Source organism: Trichomycterus rosablanca, chromosome 3, assembly GCF_030014385.1.
Source record: "Trichomycterus rosablanca isolate fTriRos1 chromosome 3, fTriRos1.hap1, whole genome shotgun sequence".
In the NCBI taxonomy this organism is placed as follows: domain Eukaryota; kingdom Metazoa; phylum Chordata; class Actinopteri; order Siluriformes; family Trichomycteridae; genus Trichomycterus; species Trichomycterus rosablanca.
Window position 1 is genome coordinate 23,801,574 of NC_085990.1, and position 13,606 is coordinate 23,815,179.

Genomic DNA, 13,606 nt, shown 5'->3' on the forward strand with positions numbered 1-13,606 from the left:
GCAGCCCAAGACCATGATGCTACCACCACCATGCTTGACTGTAGACAAGATACAGTTGTCTTGGTACTTCTCACCAGGGCGCCGCCACACATGCTGGACACCATCTGAGCCAAACAAGTTTATCTTGGTCTCGTCAGACCACAGGGCATTCCAGTAATCCATGTTCTTGGACTGCTTGTCTTCAGCAAACTGTTTGCTGGCTTTCTTGTGCGTCAGCTTCCTTCTGGGATGACGACCATGCAGACCGAGTTGATGCAGTGTGCGGCGTATGGTCTGAGCACTGACAGGCTGACCTCCCACGTCTTCAACCTCTGCAGCAATGCTGGCAGCACTCATGTGTCTATTTTTTAAAGCCAACCTCTGGATATGACGGCGAACACGTGGACTCAACTTCTTTGGTCGACCCTGGCGAAGCCTGTTCCGAGTGGAACCTGTCCTGGAAAACCGCTGTATGACCTTGGCCACCATGCTGTAGCTCAGTTTCAGGGTCTTAGCAATCTTCTTATAGCCCAGGCCATCTTTGTGGAGAGCAACAATTCTATTTCTCACATCCTCAGAGAGTTCTTTGCCATGAGGTGCCATGTTAAATATCCAGTGGCCAGTATGAGAGAATTGTACCCAAAACACCAAATTTAACAGCCCTGCTCCCCATTTACACCTGGGACCTTGACACATGACACCAGGGAGGGACAACGACACATTTGGGCACAATTTGGACATGTTCACTGTGGGGTGTACTCACTTATGTTGCCAGCTATTTAGACATTAATGGCTGTGTGTTGAGTTATTTTCAGAAGACAGTAAATCTACACTGCTATACAAGCTGTACACTGACTACTCTAAGTTATATTCAAGTTTCATGTCTATAGTGTTGTCCCATGAAAAGATATAATGAAATATTTGCAGAAATGTGAGGGGTGTACTCACTTTTGTGATACACTGTATAGATGCAAGACCAGAGATCTTAGGGACAGAAACTGGAGTTCATTTCGGTGCCTCCTACCCAATTTTCCTGTCTTTATAAAGCAAATATAGGCATTACAATGTGTGTTAAAATGAAAGGAAATGTTCCCAGCTCAGTAAAAAACTTGGGTGTCATGGGTGTTGGTTGATGCACACTTTAGTAATATTACTAAGAGTTGTTTTTTTTTTCATTTGCACAATATCTCCAAAATAAAAAATATAAACTCTGTTGATGACGCTGAAGAAAATACCAGCATTTATAACTTCAAGGTTAGATTATTGCAAAACACTTCTCACTGCTCTGGTAGATCCATTAACAAACTCCAGTTTAAAATGCAGCAGCTTAAGTGTGAACTAAAACTAGAAAGTTTGATTATATTAGCCCTACTCTGTCATCTCTGAACTGGCTCCCTAAGTATACAAAATACTTTTACTAACCTAAAGTTAGTTATGCTGTAATAATTGGGGATGCTGATGTCTCATGCTAACACTGGACATCTATTTGGCACTAAATGTAACCTGGAGCATGCCTGAACAAACGACGTGAGGATAAACATCGCTTCTTGTGTACTTAATTGTGGGGATTACATTGATTCTTGAGTTCGGAACACTGATTTGGTGAGTAAATATGTTTTTTATTGCAAACTGTTGCACCACAGTGTTACTGTAAGTTAGCGCCGAAGAAAGTTACCATGCAATCAAATCATGTTGAATGGTTATGGTTAGCACCCAGGCACAAATATTGTTATTTCTTTTTAATTGGAGATTATGGTAATTTGATCCTGCTTTCATCAGAAACTACATATATTGAGATAATCTGTGGTTTCAGGCTTATGTTATGTTTTTTACTTACACTTGATACAACAATGGCCTGTCCTTTTCACATAGAGAAAGGTAAGCTATTGTTTTATTTTTGCCCTCAGTGGTGCCGGAAATATTGCACTGGGAATCAGATTTATGTTAGGATGTTCAGATAATTAAACAAAAGTTATAAAACAGCAAACAAAAAATTATTTGAGAGAGGCTAAAATTTCAATGTCAATGAGTAAAACGTTATATGAAGATTTGTACTGGCAAACACATTATGAATGAAATAATGTTAACTGTTAGTCTTTTTGTTTACAGTTCATCTTTTCACTGGACAGAATTTGAATGCTCTGTCAGTTTTGCAGTTGCAATTATTTTGTTTAATTATATCTACACATACAGTTTTTAAGAGCATTTCACCATCCCACATTTATCAACCAATAAAATTCTATTAATCCTAATACAATAAATCTAGAAGTCTTAGTACATTCACATTAATACACATTCTTAAAAAAATCTTGTATCTGCAATGAGTATTTTGTGTTGGTTTAAAAAGAAGTATATGCATTACTCTAATTCGTATGTTTTAATACAAATTGTAAATTATATTTCATCATTTTTGTGAAATTGCACTTTTAATTGTTAGAAGTTCAATGCTTTTGTGAAACAGTACTCAGAAACTAAAGTTAAGAAATAAGTTAATTTAAGTATTGCTTACTTATCATAAGCAAGTTTATCAAAGTATTGCACACGTTATTTTTACTCTCCATTTTAAATTTACTTAATTTTTTTGAAGCAATGAGCATATTTTTTAAAAGACTTGTGTACATGTTGAGCATTGGGACAATCTGGAATGCTCTTTATCTCACTGCTTTCCCAGACACGAAAGCAATGAGCAGTTCTACAGAGGTAAAAGCAGAGCCATCTGATTTTAATGACATACCCAGACCTAAACAAAGCATTTGGAAGCCTTGCTGGCTAAAAAATTATGTAACTTGAACTAATACATCTAGTATTACTACTGTGATGCTTTTCTGAATGCTGTTATTCAACATGTTGTGCTTAATGTTGAGTTTAATGCACTGCCACTACTTCTGTTCTGCATATGATGGCTTTAATTACAGTATGGTTAATTGCATGGACTATCTATCTATCTATCTATCTATCTATCTATCTATCTATCTATCTATCTATCTATCTATCTATCTATCTATCTATCTACCTACCTACCTACCTACCTACCTACCTACCTACCTACCTACCTACCTATCTATCTATCTATCTATCTATCTATCTATCTATCTATCTATCTATCTATCTATCTATCTATCTATCTATGTAATTATAAGCTAATAAGAATGGATAGTAATGGTTTGTGTTGTTCTTCTTAGAGAATTGATGTTTTTCATGTAAAAAAATTTTCCTGGGAAGGGGTTGTTGTGTCCAGTGCTTAAATATAGTTTTATCATGAAATGACAAGAAGTGAGAATGATAGTCAGGAAGTGACATAAATGAAACCTTTTCCTATTTTTGATGCACGATACTTTACATTCAGTAAAGTTTACCGTGGTAGCATCTGTGTTTCTGCTCTGTCATTTCTCTCTCACACAACAACCCTAAACAGGACACCCAGCGGACACCCAGCGGGGCAACCAGGCGAAGCAAGGCAAGTTTATTAATAGAGAACCTTTCATACACTGCAGTTATTGTGCTTTACAAATTTTAAAAAATATATACAAAGATAACAAAGTTTAAAAAGGTCAAAAGAGAATATAAAAACATGATTACAACAAAAATGTAAGGAAATATAAAATAAATACATGATAAAACAATAAACCTTTTAGTTTTTAGTGATCTGAGATTTCTGCTTGGCTCCGATCTCTGTAGCATATCTGATCAATTTTCTTGTCATAGACTATTAAGAGATGTATAGACCAGTAAAAGTACCTTAAAATCTATTCTGTAAAATACTTTTTACAGAATACTGGGGGAAGGGGGGCTTTAACATGACTACTAAAACTGAGTTCTAAGTCCATAAGTATAACAAGGTTACAAGCTAGTTTGATTTGCCTGGCCAAAAAAAAGGTCACCACCTGGATTCAACTAAGCAGATAGGTAAGAGCCTCCCATTGGATAATTACTGCATGGGTGATTATGTTTCAGCTGGCAACAAGTTATTTAACCCCAACTGATGCAGTGAGTAGCTTCTCATTTGTTAAACAACCATGTTGAAAGACATCCTGTGGTCGTGGAGAAGATGTTAATCTGTTTCAGAAGGGTCAAATTATTGGCATGCATCAAGCAGAGAAAACATCTAAGGAGATTGCTGAAACTACTAAAATCAGGTTAAGAACTGTCCAACGCATTATTAAAAAGTAGAAGGACAGTGGGGAAACATCATCTTCGAGGAAGGAATGTGGTCAGTAGACTACAGTAGAACTACAGGGATATGTTTAATAGTGAAAGTAAGAGCATTTCCACACGCACAATGCGAAGGGAACTCAAGGGATTGGGACTAAACAGCTGTGTAGCCTTAAGAAAACCACTTGTCAGTGAGGCTTCAATTTGCTAAGGAGCATAAAGATTGGACTCTGGAGCAATGGAAGAAGGTCATGTGGTCTGATGAGTCCAGATTTACCCTGTTCCAGAGTGATGGGCGCATCAGGGTAAGAAGAGAGGCGCCTACCTCATGCCTAGTGCCTACCGTACAAGCCTGTGGGGGCAGTGCTATGATCTGGGTTTGCTGCAGTTGGTCAGGTCTAGGTTCAGCAACGTTATGTGTCCAAAGAATAAGGTCAGCTGACTACCTGAATATACTGAACGACCAGGCTATTCCATCAATGGATTTTTTCTTCCCTGATGGCACGGGCATATTCCAAGATGACAATGCCAGGATTCATCGGGCTCAAATTGTGAAAGAGTGGTACAGGGAGCATGAGACATCATTTTCACACATGGATTGGCCACCACAGAGTCTAGAATATTTGGGATGTGCTGGAGAAGACTTTGTGCAGTGGTCCAAATCTGCCATCATCAATACAAGATCTTGGGGAAAAATTAATGCAACTCTGGACAGAAATAAATGTTGTGACATTGCAGAAGCTTGTGGAAACGATGCCACAGCGAATGCGTGCTGTAATCAAAGCTAAAGGCGGTCCAACAAAATATTAGAGTGTGTGACCTTTTTTTTGGCCAGGCAGTGTAAAATCATTTTTGAAAATTTTCAAAAATGTTATCTTTTTTAGTTGCAGTGTCACCTGCATAGCTGTGGTAGGATAGCCCACAGTCTTGTAGAATCTGGCTAAGATAAGGCAAGTATAAATTAAATAAGAGTGGACCAACAATTGAACCTTGGGGGAACCAGAAGTAAACGGCATGTTATTATGCAGGTATGAACTAAACCAAGTTTGAAATTGGTCTGTTTTTATTCATCAGACATGCTTCTAAATTGTTCTTTTTTAGAAGAGGCTTCACAACTGCAGTGTTTAATGAGTTATGAAAAACACCCAACATGAGTAAGGTGTTTACTTTGTCTGAAGTATGTCTGATGCTATTGATTGAAACACATTTTTTAAAAGTTGCTTGGCAGCGTGTCAAGAGTGCAAGTGGATGATTTGAGATGACTCACCATATCAAATAAAATTTAATTGTGGGATTTTTTTTTAAACCATTTTTACCAAGATGTCTTTATGTGGTAATGGAGAAAATATCGGCTCATTTGTGGATGTGGATGTACTAATTGCTTTTCTGATATTATGGATTTTCAGGGATTCAGGGGTCATATGTGGGTGAGTTTGTAAGTTAGTCAACAATGGCAAAGAGTATTGTTAATGTCTTTGTTGATGAAGTTGGAGAAGGATTGTTTCATTACAGTACATAAGTATTTTTTAAGTATCTGTACTTTGCAAGAGTTTTTAAATTTCTGTCAACTTTAACTTTTACTCCACTACGTTTCCTAAAGAAAATATATAGGGCCAGTGATAGCTCGGTGGTTAAGGTACTGGACTAGTAAGCAGAAGGTTCCCGGTTCAAGCCCCGCCACCACCAAGTTGCCACTTTTGGGTCCCTAAGCAGGGGACCTCAATTGATCCTCAATTGCTCATTGTGTAAGTCGCTTTGGATAAAAGCGTCTGCTAAATGCTGAAAATGTAAATAAATAAATATACTTTAGACAGACTGCAAGCAAGCAGGTGTGGCGAATTTGTGATCTGCGCTTGTAAGTTAGATAAGTGGTTAAGCAAATTAATGCACAAGTGCAAACCATTTCCACTCAGCTCCAGGCATGTAAGCAGCAACACGAGTAGTATACCACTTGACGATAAGACTAATTTTGTGATGGAAACAGGGACGTAGCATGGCTGCTACGATGCTGGTGACGGACAAACCCAAAGATTACCCAAAGATACAGAAATATTGGCATTTCAGAACTCTTCATCCAACCTCAAGAAACATAGTGAGGTCAGTTAAGAATGATTAACAAAGTAAAGCCGCAGCATCATAGTTTTTTATTTTTAATAATTAGCTTTAAGATTGTTCAGATATCTAGATAACATTTTGATTACATTTGAATTACATAAATAACGTTCCACTAAATTTAGTTGGAATTTATTCAGTGCAAAAATTTTGAAGACGTCCATAATTTTCAAAAACTTACCTGCCGACAAATAATTCCTTTAGGTAACTTCTGTATTATACCAGCAGAGGAAAGATTTATGGTATTCAGAAAAATGCCCGTATTTAAAAGTGCCATGCGTTTCGTTAAACTCATTTTAAACTGCTTGAAATGAATTCTGTGGTTATAGGTTATTGAGACATACAGCGTGAGTCAAAAGTCTCAGGACACTCTTTTATTTCAGAAACGAAAGAAAAAATTACATATCTGAATACCCCAGCAAGTAATGGGTGAGGGGGCCTATCTTTTAGGCTATGTCCGGAACATGGCCGCCATCTTGAAAGCCGCCATATTGGATCAAGGGCAAGTTTTTCCAATGGGAAGGTGGTCATGTAGCATATCAAAGAAGACCAGAATTTTTTCGATTGCCACAATCAGATTTGCAATATCTCTTGTGGTTCAAAAGTTATCAACACAGAAAGTTGCAACAACAACCGGGAATGTTCCCTGTGATGCACAGTTATTTAACGTGTTCAATGTGTTGTCCCTGGTGCTGAACACAGAGCTGAAGGCGCTGGATCCCATCCTTATGAACCCGCATGAGAATTTCTGGAGAAATGCTGTCACAGGCCTCCACGATGCGGTGCTGAAGGTGGTGTTTGTTGCGGATTTTCTCAGCATACACAAGTTGTTTGAGATGACCCCAGAGATAAAAGTCGAGTCGTGTGAGGTCAGGTGATCTGGGTGGCCATTCCACAAGACCACGATGGCCAATCCAATGACCAGGGAATTGAATATCCAGCCACTGACGAACACCTGTTCCGTAATGTGGTGGAGCCCCATCCTGTTGGAAATAACAGGGGAAACTGCCATCTTCGGTCAGAATGGATGGGAACACTGTTTCCTGTAGCATTGTCAGGTAGCGCTGAGCATTTAGGGTCTGGTCGATGAAAACGGGTCCGATTACACGGGTAGCCCATATTCCACACCACACCATAACCTTCACATCACCTACGACTTTGGTGTCTGCCATCCAGTGAGGGTTTTCGTCACTCCATTACCTCACGTTCTGGCGGTTGACCTCACCACTGACATAAAAATTGGCCTTGTCACTGAACAGAATGCCCTGTGCGAATGCGGGATCCCGTTGATGCTGGTCAAATAAAAAGACAGTGTTCTTACAGATAAAGACAGTGTTCTTACATTTACATTGACTTTTATTCCATTGCAGATATGCAGCCAATATATTTCATGTTTTGTCTGGTCAATTTTATTTTACAACACATTCCAAAAAAGTTGGGGCCGGGCAATTTGGGGCAAGTAATGCGGTAAAAAAAACGAAATAATAACGTGTTTTCAAACAGGTGATGTCAACAGCTGATTGTAATAATGATTTGGCATGTTTAGAGGAAAGAAGAAAATGTATTTTGTTCTATAAATTCTTATGTTGTTTTTCTGTAGAGGTAAGATAAGTTAAGATTTGTTTGTAAATGCCTTGTTCTCAGTGTTACTGAATTATATTAAAAATACTTATAAAAGGAAACTTTTTTTAAATTTATTTGTTGTTCAGATAGTGAAGAAAAAGAAAAATGAGGCTGATCAGTGCAGCTGTGTGACCTGTAATTTAGTAATGCGGTCACGACCTGTTCACCTCCTGCACAATGTGCAGTGTATGAGTTCGTGCCATGAAGAGACAGAGCAAAATCACACACTCATAACTCTTCCTCCTACTCCTTCTCGCCCTCATCTGACACACACACACACACACACACACAAACACACACAGAACAGTGTTAGCTGAAAACATTTCTAACTTTATATTAAGAAGATTTATTTAAAAAAATATAATGATCATTGACGGCTGACCTGTTCCTCAGGATGACATGGTAAATGCAGATGAATGAATTAATGAGGTTGGAATGCATTTTAAAAGAAATTGAGTCATGACTTTCAATTGATAGGATGAATTAGTTTCTGCTGGGCCACTCAGGACCCCCCTAGGATTTTTCCTAAACTGTAAAAATTGTAAAAATTGCATGTAATTGCAATGATTGCAATCAATGTTGGCAAACAAAAACAAATATAGGTGCTTCCTGCCAATTTGGTTTACAGTATCACACATTTTCCTGCTCAAGGTCATGGTGAGTCTAGACCCTATTTAAAAAACACAGGGCAGGAATACAACCTGGATCAGACTTACCAATGGATTATTTATTTATTAGGATTTTAATGTCATGTTTTACACACTTTGGTTACATTCATGACAGGTCATCACTGGTTTACACAAGATTCATCAGTTCAAGCCTTTAATGTCAAACACAGTAATGGACAATTTTGTATCTCCAATTCACCTCACTTTCATGTCTTTGGACTGTGGGAGGAAACCGGAGCTCCTGGAAAAAACCCACACAGGCACAGGGAAAACATGCAAACTCCACACAAAAACAACCTGGCCCACTCCACCTGGGATTCAAACCCAGGACCTTGTTGCTGTGAGGTTGTTGCTACCCACTGAGCCATCGTGCCGCCCACTGACTTACCAATAGAAGATGAAAATATTGTTATGGCCGGCAATGATGCAGCAGGTAAAGGTGGTGCTGCACTGCTCAAAGGGTCTGGGTTCCATCCTTACCTTTTGTTAGTGATTTGAGTTTAGTATGTTCTTCCAGTGCTCCTGTAGGTTTTCTCTAGGTTCTCTGGTTTTGTTTGCACCTCCAAAAATTATGCAGAACCAATCTGCTTTAAGGTAAAGAAATGAAGATGTAAGAGAGGCCCTGTGATGGATTGTTTTCCTGTCCAGGGTATTCCTGTCTTGTGCCCAGTGTTTCCTGGTTGATCCAGACCTGCTGTGACCCTGACCAGAATTAAGCAGCTGATGAAAAAAGATGTAATATTGATAAATAGTAAGTTAAGTCATACATAGACAAAACCATTATTCACACATCACTAATTGCATTGTGAATAGGGTGTCACCCACTGGTTGCAGGACAGAAATAAACACTGTGCAGTGTGAAAATCCAGTGTTTGAGTTAACCCTGTGTTGAAACCTTGCCTTTGCAACCCACTTTTAGCCATGTACTTAGTTACTCACTTTCACTTAGGGGCAACTTAATGTAGCCGGTACACCTACATGCATGTTTTTATGAAGTAAAAATGTGTAAAACACTCAAAGATAGTTTATGGTGATGAAGGATCAAACACAGGTTGCTGCTGTGTGGCACACAGTCTCAATCATGGTTGGTAATACCGTTCTAGTATGAAAGAGTTTAAAAAACTGACAATGCTACCGAATAAAAAGCCATTAGTGACTAAAAAGAGTCGATTCTTATAGATAAGCTGAATCATTTGATATGACTCACTGAAAAGAATCGAATGTTTTTATTGGAATGATTATAGTCAATCTGGCAACCCTGTGTTTTATTATGGGGCGGAGAGGCGCAGAGAAGAGGGAAGAGCTACTTCGCATCACACAAAGTGGTGCAGAAAGAGGGGTAGTAGAAGTTAAAATACGGACAGACTGGCACAGTGGCATTACGTACCCCTGGATCGTTTTCCATTCCGTTGCTTAGGAGCAAGGTGAAGATGCGGGTCGTACATTGAACGGATACACAGATAACGGACCTGAAGCGAATCCTTCGGGTGATCGGTGCTTATCATCGGTGTACTTAGTTGATTGGGCTCCATCAGTGATGGAGTACTGGAGACAGTGCGCGCTCTGGCTAATCCGATGCCGCGTCCTCCCGGAGTCGCACCGGGTCACCTGGGAAACAGCGCGCGCCTTTGACCTTGCACAGAGTCTGCGGGACGGTGTGCTGCTCTGTCAGCTTTTAAATAACCTGCATCCCCACACCGTCAACCTAAAGGACATCAACCTCAGACCTCAGATGTCCCAGGTCAGCAACACACACACACACACACACCATTTTTAAGCATTTTTGTTTTTATCTAAAATACTTACAGAGCTCAAATCAATTTTGCATTCACCCCATCAAGCTCTACTTGACTTGGTTCCTATAAATATAAACTAGAAATATGCATTTATACGCATAGGCAATATCAAATTCATATGGGGAAAATTATTGCCAGTATATCAAAATATAAATTATTTCAATAGGAAACGTTTTCATCAGTTAGGAATCAATAAGCTTTACCTCAATCATCTCTGTTTTAAAACCCCAAACAAAAGTGAAAGGCAAACAAACACAGATAAAGGTTGAAAACTGGCACACAAACATTTAGGCAAATCAGAGAAATGTTTTGATAAAACAAAAGTAGTCTTTTTGACTATAATTCAGCTTGTTGTTCTTTGAGAAAGAAAGGTTGTGCTAATGATCACAAGAAAAGCAAACCCATGCCGAAATATGATGGCGGAAGCATCATGGTATGGTGCCGCTTCTGTGCACACCTTTAAAAAAATCCAGAATAAAAAGAATGTACCAGGACCACACTAGTTAAGACTTTCATCTTATCTGTCAAGAAAATTCTGGATGATTCTTCTGGATGAGTGTGTCATGTGACCGGTTTCTGACACATCTGGATGAGTGTCAGCAATTTGATCAGTAAAAACTCAGACGTAAGTATTTAATAACAAATGGAACAAAATATTCCATATTAACTAATAAAATAGCTAATAGAAACAAAGCTCTGGAGTTTTCCTTATCGTCCTCTAATAATAATATGAGTATTGGATGTGATTAGCTCATAGTTGTGAAACCTAAATAGTAATGTCACGCGTGACTATTTACGCATTATTATTTGTTTTGTCAGAAGTTACATTGTTATTATTGGTTGACCATTTCACCAATCCAACTGTAAGAAATCTGATGTAGAATCCTGGATGTTCATACCATTAAAAATTATATTTTTGGGGTGTTTTTTATTTTTTATTTTTTTAATTTATTTTTTATTTTTTATTTATTATTATTTTTTTTTTTTACCATTATCTTACCACCCCACTCTAAAGCAGAGACCCCCATTCAGGACTTGACTCTAGTAGATTAAGGATTTTAGGAAGTAATTCGGAGGATTAATTGACCTAGATTAACCTAGACCCGAGGTTGAGAAACATTGCTAACCCACTAAAAAAGAAGACGGAAGTAATGTGATCAGGAAATTTCAACATAAGTTTAAGTTATTAAGAAAAGCAAATAGAGTGTGTGTGGAGTGTTTTGTGTTAGAAATCTCATCACACACTTCATTTGATGAACAGTTAGAAGCAAAAGTTCACTACTCTGTTTTAACTTCTTGACCGGGGCAGACATCCTTCTTGAGATTTTGTTTTATACTCACTTGTGTCTCGTTCAAACCCAGTTCTAGTCAAAGTTCCAGTAGCAACCAGTAAACTGATTATGTTTGTATTTGAGAAGGCTTTATGCTGGCACAGTTTCCAGAATAGTTTGTTAAAAGGATTTAGTGTCTAATTGAAATTTTCAGCAATTCCTTTAAAAAAAGTCTTGTTTTTATGTGTGTGTTCTGTGTTTCTATGTGTGTTTTAAATGGATGTGTGTGTGCGTCTCTTTGTGTGTGTTGAGTGGATGTAAGTTTGTGTATATATCTGTGTTGTTGGGTCATGGGGTTCCAGCTTTATTGTGACAGTTACACACCATCTAGACAAACAACTGTAAACTGTAGTGGATTTACAATCAACACTCACTGTAAGAGACTATGACCACTGAGACACTCATACACACACACACACACACACACACACACACATTTTTACATGTACACACACCTTTACATGTAGACACACATCTTGACTTGTACACACACAGACCCACTTTTACATTTACACACACCCCTTTACAACACACACACACACACACACACACACACACACACACACACACACACACATACATAATGTTATGTTGGCACTGCTTAGCTCCAGGATCTTAAGTTTAATCCAAGACTCTACTTACTCTTTTTGTGAAGTTTGATATGTTCTCCCCTCCCCATGTGTGCTTTAGTTTTAAGCCTGGCCAAACACAATAATAATAATAATAATAATAATAATAATAATGACAATGATAATGATTACAATTTTAATAATAATAATAATAATAATAGTTAGTATTATTATTAATAGTTAGTATAATTATAGTTAGTCCAGGGGACAAAAAGACACAGACATTAAGCACCAAGCTGTTTCTTGCAGCCATATCAAAATAAGGAAAATGTGCTTCCAACCATAAATTAACAAAATAAATAGATTAAACGTCACCTACATATTAAGTACAGTAGTATGTGGTTTGGGACGCTGTATCTACTTCCAGTGTGCTCATGTATTTGTAATCTTCTCAGTCGAGCAGCAAAGTGTTGCATGGTGGGGTCTAAATTTTCACCACTTATGGTTTGGAGAGTGATCTTTCTGAGCTGCCTGGCCTCCTTCAACCATCCAGAGACATCTCAGGTCTCTAGAAACGATACCTTTAGGTATCACACAACACACATACTTTTCACTGAGCTGGCTTGATGCAGAGTTGCTCTATTGACCATCATGAAGCTCTAGTTTCTGGTGTTTATAGATGAGTCATGCATGCAGAAGATGGTCTCAGACATCAGTCAAGTTCAGTTTCTTTTAAAGGGTTTGTGCTTTTGTGGTTTCCTCCTAAAGTGAAAGTAAGGCTAACAGGTGCTCACACTGCTGCACCAAAACTGCATTTAGAAACTTTCTTAAATTATTCAGTACAAATATCATTGTACAGTATTGTTTGTGGCATGAGTTCTTATGCTTATTTGTGTGAAGATGTCATAGTACCTTTTTAAGTCCCTTTGTTATTGCATACTTGCTGTAATGATTTCAGATCATTAAACAACACATGACATTACACAAAGAAAACATGAGCAAAAACATGACACATTTGATCTGGGAAACAAAGTTATGCAACATAAAGTTTCCTCCCTGGTTACTCAATCAAATTGTTCATCAAATTTAATGTATTTAATTTAGTCATACAGAACCATACCACTGAAGTCAAGCAGGCACTTTAATAGCTTGTACAGTAACACTGTCTCAGTCTAAGACAACTCAAAAAAGCAGACAAAAGTTTAAACGTTTTTGTATATTGCTTAATGCAAGCCACCGTCTCCAATTGAAAAAAAAAAAAAAATCTTGGAACAGCGGTAAATCTACCCAGGGCTGGTTGACCTGTCCAAATTTTTTTAAGAGCTCAGCAACAGCTTATTACAAAAGTCAAAAACATGACTGATTTAAAGAACTGC

General features: G+C 38.1%; 1 protein-coding gene and 1 long non-coding RNA gene across 3 annotated transcripts in view; one reads left to right on the top strand and one right to left on the bottom strand.

Annotated features, from left to right (window-relative positions):
• Positions 1-7,952: 7,952 nt before the first annotated feature.
• LOC134309789 (uncharacterized) lies at positions 7,953-9,994 on the bottom strand. Its single transcript, XR_010011218.1, has 3 exons — positions 9,922-9,994; positions 9,015-9,254; positions 7,953-8,129 (listed from the first exon to the last, which is right to left on the bottom strand). It is a non-coding gene; the product is annotated as an uncharacterized LOC134309789 (long non-coding RNA).
• Positions 9,975-13,606, top strand: part of LOC134309788 (guanine nucleotide exchange factor VAV3) — a 142,237-nt gene continuing 138,605 nt past the window's right edge. For both annotated transcript variants that reach the window (XM_062991102.1, XM_062991101.1), the window contains exon 1: positions 9,975-10,275. In XM_062991102.1, coding sequence (XP_062847172.1) covers positions 10,072-10,275 — 204 coding nt within the window. In that variant the 5' untranslated portion in view covers positions 9,975-10,071. The remainder of the gene's footprint in view (positions 10,276-13,606) is intronic.